The sequence below is a fragment of the Anas platyrhynchos genome, chromosome 1, assembly GCF_047663525.1.
Source record: "Anas platyrhynchos isolate ZD024472 breed Pekin duck chromosome 1, IASCAAS_PekinDuck_T2T, whole genome shotgun sequence".
Lineage (NCBI taxonomy): Eukaryota > Metazoa > Chordata > Aves > Anseriformes > Anatidae > Anas > Anas platyrhynchos.
In genome coordinates, this window is record NC_092587.1 from 153,028,622 (window position 1) to 153,050,494 (window position 21,873).

Consider the following 21,873-nt stretch of genomic DNA (forward strand, 5'->3'; position numbering starts at 1 on the left):
CTCATCTTCCAAGTCAATGCTTTACTGATGCTTGAATGTCTTGTCCAGCTTCTCAGCAGTGGAGGAAAGAAATACATAACTCTTCGTGTACTTACTTAAGAGTTTGATATAGCAGTACAGCAAGGGGGTTCTGTTATTTTATTTTATTTTATTTTATTTTATTTTATTTTATTTTATTTTATTTTATTTTATTTTATTTTATTTTATTTTATTTTATTATTTTATTATTTTTGTGCTGTCATATTTGCTGGTTTTACACTTTGGTGCAAACTTCTCTTCCTTATGGGATGTCTTAGCTTCTTTCCTTTTTAATGTAGTGTCCTCACAACAAGTCTTCCCCAAGGCTATGTTTTCATGGTATTTAGCTCTGGCCAAGAAACCAGATTACAGAATTCCTCCTCTTCCACTTAGCTGCTCACCCGATCAACTTGTAGTGCTATTTTATCCAGTTAGCACAGAGCTCCAACACAGCATTGCTTCTCCTCTTTCAGTCAAAAAACAACCAACTAACTAACCAAAAAACAAAACAAAACAAACAAAAAAAACAAACAACCACCAAACCAAAAAAGTCCCGTCTCTATAAACATTCACCTCTTGGTGTAGCTCTCAGTTTCCAAAATTAGCTGTGAAGGGTGTTGCTATGATCTCTAAAGAGGGACAACATTGAAGATCTTGCTTAGAGATGTTAAGACTGCTGCCACAAGCACCTGCAACTAAAACATAGAGGAATGTACAGCCACAAAATAGGCTGAAGAGTGAATTTTAGGAGTTGGCAAGGCTCACGCTCTGCAGTGGGGCAGTCTGAGCACATTGGGGTCAGCCCTGATGGACATCTGCACAACTGTTTCTGAAAGACCTCAAGCGGTCTTGCAGATCTTGTGCTGTTTTTCTTTCTCTTTTTTTTTTTTTCCTCTTTTTTTTTTTTTTTTTTCCCAGTTTATGAGGTTCTGTTTTGTCTTCCAACACACTTGCAGGCCATTCTCAGCTTGGTATCGTCTTCCAATCTAATAAGCATCGTCTTTTCCATGTAGTGCCCTGATAAGTGACTAGTTGCTGGATAGTGCCCTAATAAAATAAGTATTCATTATCTTTACTCTTATTACATAAGAAACTAGATTTGAGCGAGTACAGAAGCGATGTGCATTGGATGCAGCTCTGTAACCACAACAGTGACAGCTGTGCAGAGAGCAGAGACCTGAGCTAGCTAGCCTAGATAGCATATAAATACTCACTTAACCTGAAACAGTAATTAGTAACATACTTTGCACTTTTCTATCTGATCATCTGATTCTCTGGGTAGTGGGGTTTTGTTTTGTTTTTCCCCTGAGAAGTTTCTATCTGCAAAAACTTGCTGTCTTTAGATATAGCTGCACCACTGATCATGCTCACACCGAAAAAAAATACTGCTCAGGTAAAACTAGTGATGGCTCAGCTTTTCCATGGGCTGAGACATAACTCTCTCCACATCTCATGCCAAGGAGCTGCTAGGGAAATCTAATTGTTTAATAAAAAAGTCTACTGAATAATGCACATGGCTATATAACTTTATTGTACTTACTCTTGCTTCCTAAAAATGTGCATCGTGGTGTAATTAAGTGGATTCCTTTTTCAAAGCTGCTGAAAGTTTAAAAATCAAGCATAGAAGTTTCTTTAAGATAAAAAAAAAAATGTTTTAATTGGTCATTCTCATTAGTTTCAGCAGAGAACACATTAGATAACCTAGACAGCATGTAAGTATCCAGGGAGGAATTGCAGAAAGTGGTAGTCCAGAGAGATGTTGTCACACATGTAGCATGCAGCAGATTAGACCTGCTGCTTGGATGGGAGCTGGCAGAAAACCGATGCAAAATCGAACTGGGAAATCACGTTTTAGCACAGGCCAAGAGCCATTTCTTTTCACGCAGCTTTGATGGGGATCTCCTGAAGTACCATCTTGGTGGCTTGTGGCCTTCAGGGCCTAAGCCAGATGTGACGGGGTTGGTGAGCCCCCAGGTCATCCAGGTGTTTGAAAGGTGTGATCCTGTATATTTTTGGCTACAGTCTCTAGTTTAATGTGGCAGGCAAATTGTGTCCCTCAACAAATTGAAAAGTTGTTTGGAACAAAACCTGAAAAATAACCATTTAGATCTCCAAAACACTTCTTTACAAGAACAACTAGCTGCAGTTTAACATGGGAAGAAGAGGAACCAAGGCAGCAGTAACTCCAAATCAACCATGAGTAAATGTGCTACCTGTCAGGAGGTGACAGATCCTCTGCTGTGCTGAAGGGATGTCTGAAGCTCACGGCAGGGCTACCTGTTGATCTGGGGTCCATAGGGATGCATGCCTGGATGGATAAATGTGCAACCTCTTGCTCTGTGGGGACTGGATCTGTACCTAATTTAATGGAAAGGTGGATGTGCATGCCTGCTAGCTGCAGTTAGGTATGTAACTGCTGTGCCTGCTTTAGAAAAAATACCCTTCTGTCAGATAACCTTATCTTATTCTTTTGTACACAGAGGGAGATAGGAGCAGGAAGAGTTACTGGTCACTGTGGCCCTGTTCTGTGAATCACACAGATCAGCCACCACATATCTACTTAAGGTCTAACTTTCCAAAAAATACTCTTACAAGCCAACTTATAAAAATGTGCTGGGAAAACAAACAAACAAACACACACAACGGCGTTGTATTTTAAAGAGTGATAGCTCAATTTGCAAATATTATTTAAGTTTCTGTTCCTGTGTATACATGCAAGTGTATTCTCTGTCTGTGTTCCTGTGTGTGTTTGCACAGGCTCAAACCCCACTGAGTTTTATCTAAACCTGTTTCATCAGGAAATAATATTGTTTCATGTTCTAAATCAGGTAGATGTCCAGATGAAAATGATGATAATATAGTTAAGCTCCCTTCCCCTCCAATCTATATACAAAGAAAAGATTAAGCAGCATGCTTTGGTTAAACCAGACTATTTACAACTTTATTTGCCCTTTCTTATTTCTTTTGTTTTCGTATTTTAGCTAGTGCCTATGAAATAGATTGTCACTGAGGCTGATATATTGTTATACAGTGTCATTTGATTCGAGGATGAAACATCTATTTAAAAACACATAAAGGAAATTAAAGAGCAGGACCAGTCTTAGTTGCAGTATTTTTCATGGCCTTGAAAACCTTCAGCTAGAGTCTCGGCTGCTATAAATTGGCAGAAACTCCAGTATCTTGATGCTGCATTGGTTTATGTGACCCAAGGAGGAGACCTCAGGGATTTGTGGGACTACTGTATAAATATCAGAGCTTTCAACCTGCCAACGTGGAAATAAATAATGTGTTTGGTCCAGTCCTGGCTCCATGCTTACGTGTTGCTCCTTGGTTTAAGCAGTGTGGCGCGAAGCAGCTGAGGGGAGAGCGCGGCCTTCAGCAGCTCTGCGCTTCTCCTCGACCAAAAGCCCACCCTTCTGGGTGTTGCTGCTTTCGTCTTTGGACACCAATGAGTTTATAATCCCTCACAACACCCTGCTCGAGTAACTCAGCCCCATGATTTCTCCTTTCAGCTGCCCTTCCAGAGGCAGAAGTAAATTTCTAATCCCCGCCACTGCAGATCTCGCTGCTGAGGAGGCAGCCGCTAGCTCCGGCCCAACACTGCCACTCACATGTTCTGGGATAAAACCCATGTTGGGACACATTTCCATCTCCGAGAGGGCTAAATCCCAGTGCTACAGAAACCAGAGCTCATCAAGGCCATTTTCTTCATCAGTTTTATTGCAAATTGGCTCAAGTGTATAGACTCCTGGAGCTTGGAGCCGCATCCAGCTATGTCTTAGAAAGGAGCTGAAAAAGAAAGGAGAGACAGCTGTCTCTGTGAAAGTATTTGTGAGGTAATAATAGCAATAATAAAGGAAAGTCAAATGGAGTGCTTTCACTGTGATGTTTTTAAAAAAGTAAATATTCAATTGAATATGAAACGATCATTGATTTTAGGCACTTTGACTGACTAATGTTTGAGTCTAACTGAGTCATTTTCTGAGAAGAGCAGAAAGAAAGCTGTGCTACGAGGAAACAACTCTGGCTTTGTATAGAGGTGCTGCTGAGTAGCACCGCCGGAGTCCTTTATTTAAACAGGAATAATTTCGTTGTACAGGAAACTTGGATTTGAGAACAGTTCCTCTGATAATTACTCCTGAAGAGGAATACATCTGCCGCGTTCACCAAAGCTTGAAGCTCGTGTCACAGAGGGTCATCTGCATTTGGGCTAAAATTAAAGCAAAGGGAGAGGAAAGAGTCACATAAGAAAGGACGTAGATTCCCAAAAGCCAGGTCCATGAATAAATAAATAAATAATCACACACAAAAAAAGGTTCATTTCACCAAGAAGTGGCAAAATGGCTCTTTAGCATGAACATCTGATGTAGGCAGATGTGAGAGGCAAATAAGAGAATAACTATGTCGTACTTTGGTTCTTTTTCAAGCATCCCTGCTGAATTGTTGCTGGAGGATGTCCTTTCACTGCTCTACACCTTCTGCCTTTCTGAGGGTTTCCACAATACTTGGTAGCTCTCATCAAAACCTGTCCTGTGGATAGCATTCCTCGTGAAAGACCGGCAAATTTCTCTCACCTAATAATTGCATAGGGAGAGCTGCTTTCAATTCTGAAAGTAGGTTTATTTACAGCCAGCCTGGAATGAAGCCTGCCCTCTCCATCTCGTCTCTGATCTCAAAACATTGCATGGAGCGGGCGCGTCACTGCCTGCGAGGAAGTTGGATCCTCTCCGGGAAGGTCCTGACCACTCTACCTTCAATGCAAAGCAAATCTGTAATTAAACAATGCTTTGAATACTCAGGCCACTGAGTGGTTTCCTGCTTTAGTTATGAAAATGAAAACTGTCCGGTCAGTCTTACTGGAAATGACTCTCACATAAGTTTTCATAAGACTTTCATAGGAAGCTTCTGCATGTGGTAAAGTGCAGTATGGCTCCTAATTTGGAGCAAAAGGCCTCCTAAAGAAGGCCAGCAGAAACAAGGGGCTAAAAATAAATGCCTCTGCATACAAACTAAACCAGGATCAGCTAATACTTTCCATAAGTAGCAAGAGGGCATGTTTCCCTTAAAGTTTCTCTAGATAGTAAGGGATTTATGTTAACATGCATAGGTAGTGGTGGGGAAAGGTCTTTGATTATTGCAGGAGAGGTCACTTGCTCACAAGTCAGATCCTCACCTTTCAGGCAGCCTGCTCAACCTGTGCTGGCAAGAGGAATCAATTCATTGCAACTAATGGGCAAAAACGACCTTTTAGAGAGCTGCATTAGAGCAAGGACCAAAATATGCACCTCTGCCACACAGTGGTTAAAAAAAATAAATAAACACCACAAAAACAAAACAACCTGTGTCATTTCTAGAAAGAAAGAAGAACGAGATGCTTTAAAAAACCAACAACTCGGAGAAAAATAAAGGAACAGAAGCTGGCTGGCAGCACGGGGTTCCCATGGTGCACATATGCTCAGAAGCGAAGCTGGGGTGAAAGTCAGAGCAAGGAGGATCTGGCTGCCTGGGCGCAGGAGCGGGGATGCACAGCATGTCACTGTGTGCCCCAATACGACTCAGCAGGGCAGTCACCTTGGGCATCTCTGCAGGCAGCTGGGCTGGGCAGGCTCCAAAAGAGGCAATGCTGTGCAGAAGCTGGATGTTGCTGCTCTGACTGGGCCCCTGGTGAAGCCTTTCTCTCTCCGTTTGCCTACACAGGAAGTCTGGGGCTGAATGCAAAAGACCTACATTTTGTGGGGTAAAAATAAACTTCTGCTATTACTCAAATTCGTCTCCCACCTGACTTCAGTGGGCCCGTATAGACAAAAAGATGCCCGCTAGAAAACCAGTGCTGCAATTTGGGCAATCTGTATAAATACTGTGCTACATCTGGCAAATAGAATGGTTGCAAGTGCAAAGTTAGCTGACAATCTGATATAATTAATTCAGTTGCATTTGCCTTATAGGCTCTCTGTATGCTGTTGTAAATTATTTTTCAGATTGTGCTTCATAAAGTAGAATATTTGAAATACCTTGCTGCAGAGTCAGTTCTGTGAAGAATAAGAAGAATTGATCTAGAAGACAAATGAGCACATCTGAAATGTGCATTGAAAGAGGACTAAAGCAAATCTGAAATATAAGTAGCCTGGCCCTTAAAAGCTACAAAGGATGTGCAATCAGTCTAACATTCAAATAAGTTGGGGAGAAAACCAATAACCAAACAGAAACTCCTGTACATACCTGCAGCTCCAAATAAAACAGGGAGTTGAAGTTCAGCCTCTCCCATCAAACAATTAAAAGGAAATTAACTGAAAAGCCCATAAACTGCAGGGAGAGCTGCAGAGTTTCCACTGCTGCCCATGAACACATGCCATGGGCTCCAAGATTGAGGCTGAAGAAGGGGCAGTGCCAGCAGCCCAGGGATTTCTCAAGTGGTTGGTCTGGATCAGAAATGTCCCCCTCACAGAGGAGGGAACTGATTCTTTTTTAGAAGAATTCAACATCTTTTTTGTTCCCCTGGAACTGGTATAAAGTAATCACTTTTAAGATCAAGAAAAAAGGAAAAATGCTTTCTTTCACATCTTGTTGTTAGAAAGCCTGCTGAAATCTGATAATCTTACCCCACATTAAGTCCCATGTTTGCTCATGTAGCTTTTCTTTCAGTCACGTTTGGCTTGAGGAAGGACACGAAGCAGGACCCTTGCCTTTCAACATTTATCTTAAACCTGGAAAAGAATGCGCAGGATCTACCAAACACCTGTCAAAGGACAGCTCATTATCTGGCCTTACAGACAGAGAAATTAAAGCAACATAACTAGATCAGACAAAGTAGGGTACATTGGGCCCACCTGAAACATTTGGAATAGAACGATTTATTTTCATACAAGAATAGTATATCCCATTGCAAGCGCATTCATACTAAGTGATACAGATAAAATCACATCTCTATTGACACCGTAATAATAATGAAATAAAGCCCATGTGAAAACTAATCCTAAAAAGATGATACTACATGCCAAAGGGGTACAATATTTCTCAATTACTCCCTATAACTTGGTAAGAGATAAGAATAACTCCAAGTCACCAAACCTGTAAAATTCATGTTGTCCATTTTCATGACTTTCTCACGAATGTTGTGAGCTGCTCTTTACCTCCATGAGTATGTGGGCATCTTAGTTAACAGGAAAAGTATTTCTAGGCATCAAGGTAGGAGAAAAAAAGAAGAAGAAAACAAAAAGCTTTAATATGCAAGCTGAAAGTACTCCAAACACCTACAAACAAGAACAGGATTTGTACCAATAAGACCATTGAAGCCAATCTTGTGATTTTTTGATGGTTTGTGCTTGATCCTGTTTGGAAATCCATCAAAGCCATTGTTACAATTGACAGTCCCTTGTGAAAACAAGTGGAATTCATTGCTTAAACCCATCTGAGGTGTTGTGGAGTGTATGAGACATCTGCAGGGGCTGGCAGACTCGAGTTAAGATATCTATCCAGATCTGTGCTCCTCCAGAGCAGTGGCTTTAGGCCAAGTCGGTACCCTGCAATGTCTGAAATGATACTAGACAGCTTCCGATAAGAAGCAGAATCCCACCCCAACAGCTTTCCGAGTGAGAAAAACTTGCTTGCTCACAGTCCCGAGCAGTGCTGTTAGCTACCAACTTCAGCATCTCTGAGTACGCTCCACCGCCATTCAGTGCGGTGACTGTCAGCACAAAAAATAAAGGAATTAAAAGGACTTCCCCTTCTATACCCCCAGGAAAAGGAGAGGCGTTCAAGGAAAATGTAAACACAGTGCTCAGTCACCCTTGCCACCACCACAGGCCAGCGCCTGGTTGGTCCTGTGACCCTCAAAGGAGTGACCTACCAGGCAGGCACCACCCTGAGTGGTTTTGTGACTTGGACAATTGGAATAAGGAGGGCACTCACCAGAATTTGTTTTCCTTACAAGTAGTATCCAAATTCAGCTCCTTGCAGAGGAGAGGGGCAGGGCATCCTTCGTGCAGTGGCTTTCCTAGATCATAAAGCCACGTGTACTTACATTGCATAAGCGGTTCACACCAATTTCTCCCTTTCAAATATCTGAGTGTTTTTTTTTTTTTTTTTTTTTTCCTCCCGTAGCAGAAGGTATTTTCATAAAACAACATGTAATTTATTTTCTGCTGTTTCTGTGGGTTCTGTAATTACTGAACTAGGCGAATAAGAATTTAGAAGGCATTTCTGTAATTTATTCATTCACAGATAATTTGACTGTGTAGCCTGTACCTATCACAATTTGCTCAAATCCACTCCATTCCAGAAATAGTAACTGCTTTGATGCAGCAGCTGAGATGGTATTCCCCCCCCTTCCCTTCCCCGCCCCGCACAAGAGCAATAAAAATCATCGTGATCCATCTGAAAAGCCCTCAGAACTGTCAATTATATGACATTAAAAAGGGAGGTTACTCGAAAAAGGGCTTGGCTAGAGAAATGATTGCAGGCATAAAGAGCATGGTATGCATGTGATCAGATGCCAAGGAAGGTTTTCAGCAATTCAAGGCATATTTTTGGGTCCCACACATTCATGCAATAAATGCCTCTAGCAGAAGACTCAATACGGACTACGTTCACGCTGTCAAACAACCATGCTCACAAGTCCCTTTTCCTTCATCATCCACAATACAGAAAATGTCGTGTTGTTCCTGGGCTCTCTTCTGGAGCGAAACAGCTCTTTCTGAGACAAACCCCAGCTGCTGCTTTGGTAACTTGCTCAACAGACACTCCCAAAATGCAGCATGGACAAGGCTGAACCAGTTTTGGCTTCCTCCACTGTATACAAACATGCAGAACTATCCCAGCAGGCTCTGACCCCTCAAATGTCACATACCCTTTTGTTTCATGCTATTAATTCCAGTGGGCCAAGAAAAGAAAAAAAAAAAAAAAAAGAAGAAGAAGAAGAAAAGAAAAAGAAAAAAAAAAAAAGGCTTAGATTGCTTTAGACCTTTGAACTGAAAAACAAACAAAACCATACTGAAAATAATAATTATGCCTTGTGGCCATGGCAGCACCGTGTGAGGCCGGAGGAGATGCACAGCCAAACGCAGTGAGCGTGGACCTGGCCAGGCTGCTCTGGAGAAGGCTGATGTTAAGCAGCGCGATGCCCCTGGGGCAAGGGGACCGCTCTCTGCAGGGGAGGCAGCGTTTGGCACCAAAGTGGTGGCCCTGGTCTGTGCGTGTGGGCATGCCGGGCTGCTGAGACACAACCCGCGGCCAGCTGCCTTGTGGAGAATACCAAAGGGCTCTAAAGTCTCTCGGTTCATTCTGGAGGCCCTAAAAATTTTCTGAAGGAGGGACACTGCACGTAGAGAAGTACAAACCCGGTGGTTTGGTGGGGTGCCCCAAAGCTCGTGCCTCCCACAAGAGCTTCTCCATTGCTTTGTAAGTGCCCAAGTTGCCAAGAAACAGAGCAATTTTTAGACAAGAAAATCAGCACGTCCTGACCCTCCCTGGCTGCTGACAGCTGTCCAGAAAGTCACTGCAGGTTGAGGTTTAGCACAAGGCAGTGTAAACAGACAGGGTTTCCGCTCTTCAACCTTTAGGAGGTGAATTTGAATTGTTTGCTGCTGCTGCTCCACAATGCCCTCTAAGTCTCCAATCCTCTAGCTCTGCCAGGCAGCACCGTGTCTGTTCTCCATCCCACATGCTTGCTCTCAGCAGGCTTCTGGCTCAGTACCTTTGTGATACATCCAAATTGACTGGTTGACCTGGTGGTTTTCCACATCACTTGTGACCTTGGACTCCTTTCAAGCCAGCCCCGTGCTGATGCAATGTATGCAACCTTGTGACACAAATCCTTCGTGATTCGGCATGCTTCTAAGGGAGCGGGAACTGCTATTTCTTTTCTTTCAAGCATTTGAAAAATGGATCAGAGGAGATCGTGTCAAGAAACCATGGAGCTGCAAACCAGCGGGTTTTATCCCTCCTCTGCCTCTAAGCTTGCTGTGTGATCTCCTGGGCACGTACCTCCTCTGCAGTGCTGCTCTCCCGGGAGGAACGAGTACCTAACAGGGATGACCTGTCAGTACAAAACCCTCCGAGATGTGGGCACAACAAGAGGACGGGGCATAATGTGCTCACAGTTCTCCCTGGTGGTTACCCATCTGTGAGCCACCCTGGCAGGCCTGTGTAGGCAGAAAGGGCACGAAATGACTGTCTGGGGCTAAAATCCATGCCCAAACCTCTGCTCTGAGCAGGGTGCATGCAGTGGGCATGGATGTTGGTACTGCGGTCGGTGGTACCCACTGGTCAGTGGGTACGCGGCCTGCAGCAGGAGAAGAGCACAGGCTCCCTCACCAAATGTCTGTGTGTGTCACGAACCAGGGAATTGTACTTAACAGGTAGTTTCTTGAACATTCAATTAAGTAAAAAAAAAGAAAATTAAAAAAATAATAATAAATTACAAGCTTTTAAAAGACTACCTCCACTTTCTTTTGGCCATTTTTGTTGCCCCATCTTGTCAAGAGTCACATCCCACGAAAGGAAAGGCCCGACTCGTCTCTCACTTTAAAATGCTTCTTTTTATTTCAGTGGTTGTACATTGGGTGAATGAATTTAACGTCACAACAGAAATAGAATGGCTATTTAACAGACCACTAGTAGTTATATGCTGGAAAAGAGCAAATGGAGGGGTTTCTCGAACGGTTACCGAAGTATTCATTGTAAGCGTTGTCAATTATACTGTATGAGAGAGGCAAACAAAAAGGTATTTTGGTGAGGTGCTGTATCGTTTGAAGAAAATAAACACTGAGGCATCTCAAGTAACTTGAAACCACGCCTCAGCTACAGTATTCACTGTCTCTGTGTTGGCCCATCTCATGGTTCTTTTGGGGGGGGTTTATTTGTGTGTTTTTTGTGTGTTTTTTTATTTTTTTTTTAATTAAACAAAGCATTTAAAATTTAACCATTTTCATTAGACTTTTTTTAAAATATAAACAAAGTTTTGGCAAATAATATTTATACAGAAAAATAGTTTTAGATCTTCCCAAATTTTGAAATAGTCTATAAAATTACTTTATAAATAAATAAAATGCAGAATCTGTTGTACACGTATTTGCACATCTCTGTAATTGCCTCCTTACTGTTAGCATAGGTTTGTACTTGTACAGTTTTTAGGAATATTACAAAGTCATAAAGTCGGAAAGTGGATCTCTTATTAAAAATACATTTTCTCTTTTTGTCTGTCAGTTTATCTGGATGAAAGACCTGATGTATCTGAAGCTTCGTCATCCATGGGCAAAAAATAGTAGTATTGGATTAATTGTAAAAAACATAGAATAACAGTTATTTTGAAACATAAAAAGTTCACACAAAACAATGTCTTGAAGAGTTATCTACATAAAATATTTAAACAACATGGATAATTTACCATTTAGTATTGTACAATAAGCTACCCAAATGCCTAAATTAACTATTATAAAAAAATAAAAACAACTTTGACAGATATAGGCAAGTTGCAGTGTCAACTACCTAGTTATAATGACTGAGAAAGTCTACAAATATTAGTGTTTTAATAGTATATAATGGTGATACCTTAACTGCTAAATAACAAGTTAAGATACATTATTTTTCCACAAATTAAAACTAACGCAACGTTACAAGCACTATGTTAATTTTACAATCGAATTGTGATTATTTTTTTCTGTCGGATGATCAAATCTCCAGCTTTATATATAAATAGATAGTAATTAGACATTGGACAAACAAGATTTAGCCTGGAAAATAATTTCCAAGACAAATAATTATATGGTTAGTGCCTTCAGTCGTTCAGAACAGGCAGTGCTGCCAAAGTTTAAAATAGTTTACAATCAATCTGAAGAGGTTAAGTTAAAATACTGCAATCACTAATAATGTCCACATAGAAAACTTATGCTGCAAACAATTATACATAATATCCACTTATAACAGCTGTCTTGTTTTTTAAACAATAATTTAAAAACTATGTAATTTCTGTGATACATGTGCAACATATAAAATGTGAAATATGAAATATTTGGTACAATAGTGCTTGAAACAAATCTCAAATCAAACAAATGAAATTTTAATTATACATATATAATTACCTTGTAAATCAACAAAGTATTTAAAAAAGTAAACAACATTAAAATCTGCTTCATCCATATATATGTATGTATGTATATATAATATGTATATAATTGTATTAAAGATATCTTCATACTTTTGTGACATAAAATATGTTTTTAAAGAAAAACAATTAAAAGAACTATTTTTCTCCATTCTAATCTGGTTACAATCTTATAATCCAATTAAAAAAAAATGCAAATACAGTAATGATTTATTAAACTGAATCTCATTCTACATTCTTAGTGTTCAGTTAATAACCTAGATTAAAGTCACTTATGAAGTCTCAGTGACTAAACTGAATTTTAATTAAATTAGAGTATCATACAAATCTCTTCACCTACATCCTTCTTCTTCTCCTTTTCCTTTGTTAGTTTGGTCTTTTCATTTGATTTTTTTACATTTATAGAAGTTACTTCTTAAGAGCTTGGATCTTTTTGGTAATGTGACTATGAGTTTGAGAGATTATTCGCTTCCGGTAAGATTGACTGTTGGCATCAGGCTCACTTTCATCAAGTCTGATGTGACAAAATTTAGGCACTTCTGCAAAGTTTCTTTTAAAAACATTATAAATATACTCGTAAAATAATATTTTCAAGACTTTGTTCTTTTGGGGATTGAAAGGGGTATGAAGTTCATACTGTGCAAAATTTTTAACTTTTTTTTTTTTTTCTGCTATTCTGCTATGACTCAAATGCAACTTCTCCATACAAGTCAAACACCAACTATGTGCATCTAAAGAATTTGTGCTTTACTTTGGATTTCTGGCTAAAAATTTTAGACTGGCAGGGTGATGTGCAGGATACCGGGCTTTGTTTCACTTCCTTTGTCTTGGAGTTAACTTGCTGCGGGAGCAAAACCAAGATTTTTTAACCAAGAAGAAAAACCCCAATCGTAATTTGGGTTAAAATTAAACCTGCAACTGGCATAAGTTTTTAGCCAATACAAATTAATTATTGCTGAGCTTGAAAGATTCATGACCGCTGAATCTCCCAAGACTAACTTAATTGGACCATTTCCATTAGGTATAGTTATGGAGAAAAGACAATATTTGCAAGAATTAAACTATGTTTTTAAAAATCTTCAAAACTAAATGTTACCCTTTATGTCTTGAAACATCACAGCTGGTATCAGGTAGTTAACTATTTTAGGTCGGAGTATAGTAAGCATACCATATTTAATATTCATATATGACATAGCAGCACTAGCTTCTTAGAGTTTGTGATTTGTCCGTAAGAACAAATTCTTTACTTAGCATGCAGTTTGTGGCAATTCTAGAGAGGAGGAGACAGGATAGTATGTACAGTAGCCGTGCTTGGCCATCCGCAGGGAGGCTTCTTGACACTCCGTCCCATTCCTGCTGATTACTTCAGGATTATCTGTGGAGAGAAAGGAAAGTGTGATGGGGCTTCCAAGTGGCACTTCAAAGAGCAGGTCACCGGCACGGGTGGCACCGGTCTGACTAAATCCACCTTGTACGAGACGGCCTCCCGTATCCTTACCGCTAGGCGGGAGGCCTGTGTGTGTCACAAACCTCTTCATCACGTCCTCCAGTGTGTGAGGACACATGAAGGGGACGTTTTAGGTATCAAAATGTCAGAGGGGGGCCACGCCAGCCGGAGGGCACCCTGCGAGGTGTCCCTGCCTCCCCGGCTCGGTGCCTCGTGAGGAGGCTGGGGAGGGCATCGGGGCCTGCTGCCCTTTGGCAGCCCCCATCCCCAGGCAGGAACAGCAAGGGGCAGAGGTGGAGGCAGGGCCACTCACCGCTATCAAGCCAAAAAAAATATATAAAATAATATAAATATTTATGTGTGTACTGGGCTGGATGTTTTCTACAAGCTAAAGTGCCTTTTTAATGTGTTTTTAGCGACTGCTAATTTCCTAACAAGTTATCTTCGGGTCAGTGAGCCGAGAGCTTCTTCATGCTTCCTCTCAACAGGAGGTCCAGGGGGATGGTCGTCATGGCACCTCTGCGCGCCCGGCTGGTCACTAACCTCCCTGATTTGCCTCCACTGTGCCTGAAACTAAGGGTGAGGCAACCATTTTGCAGCTGCAAGCTCTCTTGCTTCCAGTGCTGCGGTGGCTGAATGCAGGTTGTGCCCAGCACTCTTCCAAAATGTGAAGGCAGCTGACTCAGCCAGCTGGCTGTTTTGGGAAGTGACCTGGATTTCCATCACCTGCCATATAAATGGCTATCAGTGGAAGGGATGTCAGAGACAAGGGGTGTGATGTTTTACCGTGCCGTTGCTAATCTGTACTCCAGGCCTAAGCGTAAGTCAAGGAATTGGAGTGCATCGCTTGCTCTTCCTGTTTAATTTGGCACTTGACACATTTCTGAGCTGTATTTGTAGGTAGTACGCAAGGCAGGCATGACAGCACTTTGACCTACTTGTGTATTATGCAGACAGACCGCTGCTCAATGCAATATTTATTTTAAAAGGAAAAGAAAAAATAAAAAGGAGATGTTTTGAAAATAACTTCAGCAACATACTACCTCTGACATACAGAAAAGAAACACGCTCAGTGCTGCCTGGAAAGCACTTGCTGTAGGCACTCCCGAGACCACCTCGAATGCACCTCACAACCCCTGCACCATCGAGGAGGGCTTCACTTTAGGTACAGCACCTAAAGCTGTAGCCCCCTCCATCACTACGTGCTCTCTGTACTCAGCTCCCTGACCCCGTATGACTTGCTGGCATGCCTAAAAGTAATCTTTGATTGCCACTGATAATGCGGTGACACTCGAAGCCCCATTGTAATGATCCTGTACGAACACCTGCCGGCTCCAAGGGGCGGAACATCTAAATACACCATTCATACAACAAGGACATATATTTTTAATGACTTCCACTCATTGTGGGTTTGTTGGCTTATCGTCTATCTTCTGTTTCCTTTTGTAATAACAAAGAAATACCTTTGCTGAAATAATAAAGCCCTGCCTGTGATAATCCTGGTCCATCTACAGCACTGCAATTTGGCAGGGAGTACAAAGAACAGAGCCGTGCTGGAAATAAGAGGTGACCAACATTATCAGCACTGGTATTTTTAGCACGTTACAGCCCAACATGTCAATGTAATTAATAAAGCAGCTTTATCTATACTGGGTTAGCCATAATCACACAAATGTGTTTAAGGGATCCTAATGTCAGTTTTAATGGAACATAACCTGAAATCTACTCAGTTAAAAAAAAAAAAGGGTTTCAGATAATGCAGCTGCCTACCTCTCCTGACAATTTTTGAGGGGATAGGACTTGCATTTTTCTATAACTTTTTTCTCCTTGTTTCAGAAATACTCAGAGAAAGGATAGAGAGAGATCATTGCGGTTTGTAGCGAGATGTCCTGAAAGGTCAAACAAGCCTGATGCTCCCAGCTTCTCCAAAATATGGGACAGAAGAGGCAAGGGGCTATAACGTGGCAGAAGGGCTGGGCTGTCCCTGACACTGACCTGGGTGCAATTCACAGGGGGCTCTCAGCAGCATGAAAGAGCAGGGACCCCTTCCCTGCACCACTCAGGCGAGCAGCAGAGACCAGGTGAGGACTTCCACCATCGCCTCCCTACTCCTGCCATTTCTCCCCGTCTCTCAACACTCAGGAAACAGCAAAGATGAGGCGGGCACTTTCCTTTTGTGGCCTGCTTATGTGGTGGTGGGTGCAGGAGGAGCAGACGGCAGCTGGAGCCCTCCCCACCGCGCTCCTCTGCAGCCCGTTCCCACCACATCTTCCTCGCCGCCCCGCCACGCATGCAGGGGATGTAACTAGGGCATGTTGCACCTTGGCTATTTCTAGTGCACGTAGGAGTCCTCCTAGGAAAAAACCTCAAGTCTCTCCTTCAGAAGAAGCTTCTCCAGCCCAGGGAGGCAGAACAGAGGAGCTACATTTCTTTTTTAACCTCAGCCACAAAGTGTAAAATGCATCCCATAGTCTTTAATTATATCTTCACACCCTATTTCTCCAAAGATATCACAACTCCACCACAGCTACATACACGTGTAGCAGCTTCTGCAACTGTTTTTTTATTCTTCCTTTTTTTTTTTTTTTTTTTTTCACTGTGTCTGACGGAGAAACATAAAATGCTAAGCTACTTTACATGGAAAATACACTGTGAACCTCTCCCGTTTAATCTACAAACGAAGTAATAAACTGTGATGGAACATGTAAGCTATCTAAGTCTGCATCACTGCTAATTGCTCCATGCTAATTGCACGCTGAAAAAGAAGGAATTGCACAGACCACACCAACCAAAGGACATCCCTGCAAACACTTATTACAGTCTCTACTCCCTCATTACTTGCAAAGAGGTCCAGCAGCCTTTATGCTCTCTGTTTGAAGGATTACGTCTCATGTGCACATCCACATGACTCATTACATTGGCTGTGATACTATTATTTTCATTAAACTTCACAGCAATGTGATATAGCGCGTCTGGCCATAGTAAGTGTAAACAACAACAAAAACCCTGAAAAATAAGGCTACACAATGAGCGTTTGTGTGTGTGCATGCCACGCTCCATGCACAAAGGTCGACAAGCCAAGCATGGGAAAGCAAATTCTCATGGATAAGACATATCAATGTCTGCAGGATTGGGTACAGACATGCCAGAAAACAGACTTTGTGTGACCGCAGTAACAGAGCTAATAGGAACACTATTTCTAGCAGAAGCAGAATGGCCTGGCACTTACAATCTGGAATAGTAATGCACAGAAGATTTAATAATAGCAAAGGGCATTTTTTTTCTGAGGCAATTGCAGACATAGAGTACTCTCTCCATTGCCTTCTCACTTGGTACCTGCTTGAAGTGCCAGAAAGATTGCCTCTCTGTAGAATAAAATCACTAACACAGCACCACTGCTAGCTACTAGACATCACTGAAATGAGTATATACATAGAGTGAAGCTAAATTTCTGCTTTCTGACTGCCGGGAAGGGTTTGCTTTTCCAAATTTGCCAGCTGTAAAAAGCACCTTTTTCACCTCTGAAATGTCAAGACTTTCTTTTTCTCTTTTCTATCTGAGCACGGCTCTTTTAAATGTTGACAGCCCTTCAGGAGCTCTGAATGGCCACAGTGCTCATTGAGCCCACTGCGCAATACAGAGCATCCACAAATTCAGCCAGGATAACCCTGGTTACTCCCAAGGGTGACACATTCCTGCCGTGTGGTCTAGGGGAATGGCAACCAGGAGATGAGTTACTGCCACTGGTCTCTGTTTCTCACCAAACCGCTGGCCCACAGCTCCAAGTCAGCTGTCAGTTCCCTCAGGACCCCGCAAAGAAGGCTGTGATGGGTTATTGTTTCAAGATTTACAGGGTAAAACTGAGAATTTGTTTTAAATTAAGGCGGCAATTCCACCTTTGTGAACTCTTTTCTGACCCCTAGTTTATTTTGTGCACTGGCTCACTTGGCATGGCTCACATAATCACCTGAATTCCCTAGAATTACCACTGGGTACTACTGATTTCATGCATACAACTCATGAAACTCCTTGACATGTTGACTTGTTTCCAGCTCTGGATTTCTCATAAAATGACGAATACAGAAAATTTACCTTTCTGTGCGATTTCAGAGCACAAGAATCTTGTTCAATTTAGAGACCTGTCACGGTGGATCAGCTGGAAAACAAGACTTTGCATCTGTCTCCAAGATTTCTAAGAAGTTTTGAAGCAATTTCTCCAAGTTACGCTTTGCTCTGTAAGCATTAATACTTTCTATGGTGGGATTTAAGATCATACTTGACCTCCACATTGCAAAGTGCTTATCCTTCTAAAAATGAACTCGCAATGTAGTAACATTTTTAGACTACTCCGCCTTTCGTTTTTAGAGCGATGCAGCATGAGGAGTTCTTTGTAGACAAGACTCATCTCAGATGATTTCAGACACGGCAAGCCTCAGCTGGTCACCCTGTTTTACATCTTGCTAGCCTACCTCAGGCAACTTATCTTAGCATGAGACAAATTATAAACTCATGATGCTTCTTGTCCTCCACCCAATGTTAAGAGTCTGTGGCAAGCAGTTCACACTGAGGTATTTAACTCGTAGACACCTGCGTCAGGGCAGAGGACTCCCACCACAGTGACATTTTCTATTTTCATGTTTTTCACACCAGTAGCAGAATGGTCAGACGTAAGTAGGGTATACATTAAAAACGACAGATATTTTCAGACAGCCTGCTCATATCAGGCTGTCTTATAAGTTCTCTCACTTTCTAAAAATAAAACTAACACCTAGTATTTCTTCCCTTTGACATGAAACCCAAGACTATTTATATTTCTCCGTGCCTTTGGGAGGTGCCGCCATCTCTTTATTTTTCATTTTCTCTTAGGATGCTCTTTTGTGGTATGCACCTTGTTCTTTGTCTTCCAAACGAATGTCTCTTTTTTTTCCTCAATCAAAAGTGGAAATGGAGGAGTTTCAGCCTGAATGGCTGAAAAGATACAGACATTTACTGAGAGCAATCCCCATCGTAACAGTTATGCTTGGTCATGTATAATTTTTATGTAGCCTTGTAGATGGATTTTTTTTTTTACCTCTTATTTCTCCATGGCTGCAGCAGCAGCACCTCCAGGGAGCACCAAATGGAGTCATTCAGTGCCCCCCTCCAGGACTCCCACCAATGCCCTCCATGGGCTGTAATTCCCCGTGGGAAGTCTCTTCCCAAATTGCTGACTGGATGTCAAAGCTCTTGTCACTGTCACGAGAGCCTCTGTTCCTTGTCTCGACCAAATACATCTATCTACATGTTGATGCGTCCGTCTAACCTCAGGCTTGCCTCACTGACCTGTCCATTTCCAAGTCTACGCGTTCTACCCGATGGGATATTCACCAGCCAAATGCACAGAAAACTGCATGTTATCACAGCCAGAAAGAAACACGCAGACCACACACCCCTGCAAGCCAATTCTGTCCGGTTTCTTTGGGTAAGATCCTATAGCAATGCTTTTTCAGTGTGAATTCAAAGGGTCAGATGTAGCAACAAACACTAGCTTTGTTCTTAGGGCTGCAGAAGGAGTAAGGAGAACATCTTATGATCTTCTCAAATCTGCATACTTAGCATATTTAGTTCCTTTTATAAGGAAAAACAGGAGTCGCCTCTTATAAATAGTAAAGATTAATTTATCATTAAAACTAGATTACAGGTTTTTGCTCTTTTATGCCTGATTTATGCACTTTGGGCACAAAACTTGAACTCTTACGCTCATAGTTGCTAATAGGGCTTTGGAAAAAACAGAGGGTCAGATGTCCATGCTGAGATGAACACTGCTAGCGTACTCCAACAGGCACAAGCTGTTGGTCATCAGGGTGTTACAAAGCTGGCAAAGACTTTGTCTGAACTTAGCTTTTCATGATGATCTAAAGAAAAGATCAAGGCACCTATGGGATCCCAAAGGGCTCATGGGTTCAACATTATTCATCTCATTTAATACTCACACAGTCCCAAAAGAGAGTCCAAACCCACTGGTGCTGCCAACTTCTTAGCATGCTTATGAGCTTCGATAGGTATTTACTCAAATAATATTCTATAATATTTAAGTACAACATAATAGGTGTTTACTCACTTCAGTCAAATAGGACTAGTTGCTTTTAAAATGAAAGCAATCTGGTTTTATTTATTCTTCTTTAAAATAATTAATAATGCAGTACTTGAAATTGATCCTAAAATACTCTTAACACATTCCACCAAAATCTATTTTAACTAATCATGCAGGCAACAGACAGACTACCTAGAAAATGAGAAAATTACTGCTGTAATATTTTAGGAGCCCCCATACAGTGACTGTTTTGAATGGCCACTCAATGCTACCTTTCAGCAGACCTGAGCTACTGCAATCATCTGTGTTTTTCACTTCCTATTTTTAGGTCATTGTCCTTAGCTTCTTGATCTTTAGAAACTGTCATAATGGGCTTGCACAGAGGAACTGAGAGCACAAAGGAGCGAAAGACCAAACAAAGCTATTCAAAATCTGCACTATGGGATGTGCACAATCCTCTTGTAGGAATATGGGCACCCTTCTTCAAACCTGTGTTTTCTTCAATTCAGATTCCCTTCAAAGCAAGAGATGCTCCACTGCTACATCCAGAACTTCTCTTGAACACAGAAAGGCATCAAATTCACATTTTCTTCATCAAGGTTCCTGACGAGACATGACACTTATAATAGGATATATTTATTTCAGTTACTGAACTTTTTGTTGGTTTTATAAAACTCACTATAGTTATCTCTGAGGCGGATTTAATGTTCCTGACTTTACCTACTTAGTGCTTCCTTCATTTTTTTTTCTTATCTGAATCCTCTCATATTTCCCTGTCCATGGCAGGGAGGTGGGAACTAGATGATCTTTAGAGGTTCCTTCCAACACAAACCATTCCATAATTCTGCACAAACATACCTGCATATTCTTGTGTGGCACTGCACATAATATTATGCCAAAAGTGAAGGCTGTCAAAGTTAACAGACCTCTGCCTGAAGCCAAAAGACATGGCAAGTACAATAAATAAGTAAGTACCTAAGTAAGTAAATAAATAAATAAATTCAAGCAATGTTTCCGCTGCAGTTACGCGGGCAGCCTCCTGCACACTCAAAGCCAAAAAAATGACATTTCTGGTGTGCAAAATGCTCATCCAACAAATCGCACACTAAGATAAAAATATGATATTAGTTTATTTCAAAGGCAAATAGCTGCAGCAGCTGTAGATGTACAGACACAATTATTTCAAAGAGCAGAATCCCAGGCAAGTAGTACATCTGGAGCTCTGCACTGCACTGTCTTGTTAAAATTTTATGATGGAAAAAAACGGACTCACAAGAGCTGTGCATACATACTAAGAACAATGAGACTAACTCATTTTTTCCCCAAATGCCTACAAAATCGCTTGACCTCAGAATTTTTTTTCCTATGTTTAAATAATAAATAGATGCCCCAAAAGACTTTTACTCAACTTGTCAAAGTATCATTTGTTGAATAATTGAAAGAAAGAGCACAAAGGAAAGTTATCTCGAATATAACTCCATTGTATTAATGTCAATACTATGAAAGTTAAAACAGTCTGTAACAGGAAAGGGAACTATGTCTAGATTTTTGTTATATAAAAGAAACGTTCCCCTTAGCTTAATGCTCAGGTTATGTGATACTGCCATCTAGCAGGCTACCAGGGGAAGCCAGGCTTCAGTCTCTACAGGGATGGGACAGAATTACTGAAAAAAGCAAATCGATTTTTCATTTCTTCCCACTTGTTTCTTGTGTATGAGCATGTAATATGAAATTCTGCAAGTAAGACTTCATTATCTACACAGAACAGCAGTCTATCCAAACTGAAGAGACAAAAAAAGTGAAATATTAGAAGTAAAATGAAGACTTGGTTAAACTTCGCGTGAGATTTAAAATAGAGTTCCTTCAAATTTTCCAAGGTAAATTTTTGCGTTTGCTTCTTTGCTGACTTGCAGTTTAAGAAAACAAAGTTTTGCCATATATTTTGTAATGTCAGTTGTTTCAAGGCAATTCAAAGGGTCTTTTCTTGACACTGCTTGAGATTTGTTGCAGGTTTTACGATTGAAAACTCTCACTTCTTGAGACTGAAAACTGTTCATTCTGAAGGTTACAGCTACTTACATGTAACTTGCTGTCTTCAAACATTATAACTTGATCGAATTGAGGCTTGTGATTTTTGAGTGTCTAGCTTGAAATAGGCAGCAGCAGTTTCAATTTGACTTTCATACTGTGACAAGATATTCCTATTCCAATACCTTCCCTGGAGAAATTACTCTT

At 41.1% G+C, this 21,873-nt stretch overlaps 1 protein-coding gene across 11 annotated transcripts in view; it reads right to left on the reverse strand.

Moving 5' to 3' along the window:
• Positions 1-10,534: 10,534 nt before the first annotated feature.
• MBNL2 (muscleblind like splicing regulator 2) overlaps positions 10,535-21,873 on the reverse strand; it is a 108,559-nt gene continuing 97,220 nt past the window's right edge. For all 11 annotated transcript variants that reach the window (XM_027443335.3, XM_027443339.3, XM_027443331.3 and 8 more), the window contains one exon: positions 10,535-13,493. In XM_027443335.3, coding sequence (XP_027299136.1) covers positions 13,366-13,493 — 128 coding nt within the window. In that variant the 3' untranslated portion in view covers positions 10,535-13,365. The remainder of the gene's footprint in view (positions 13,494-21,873) is intronic.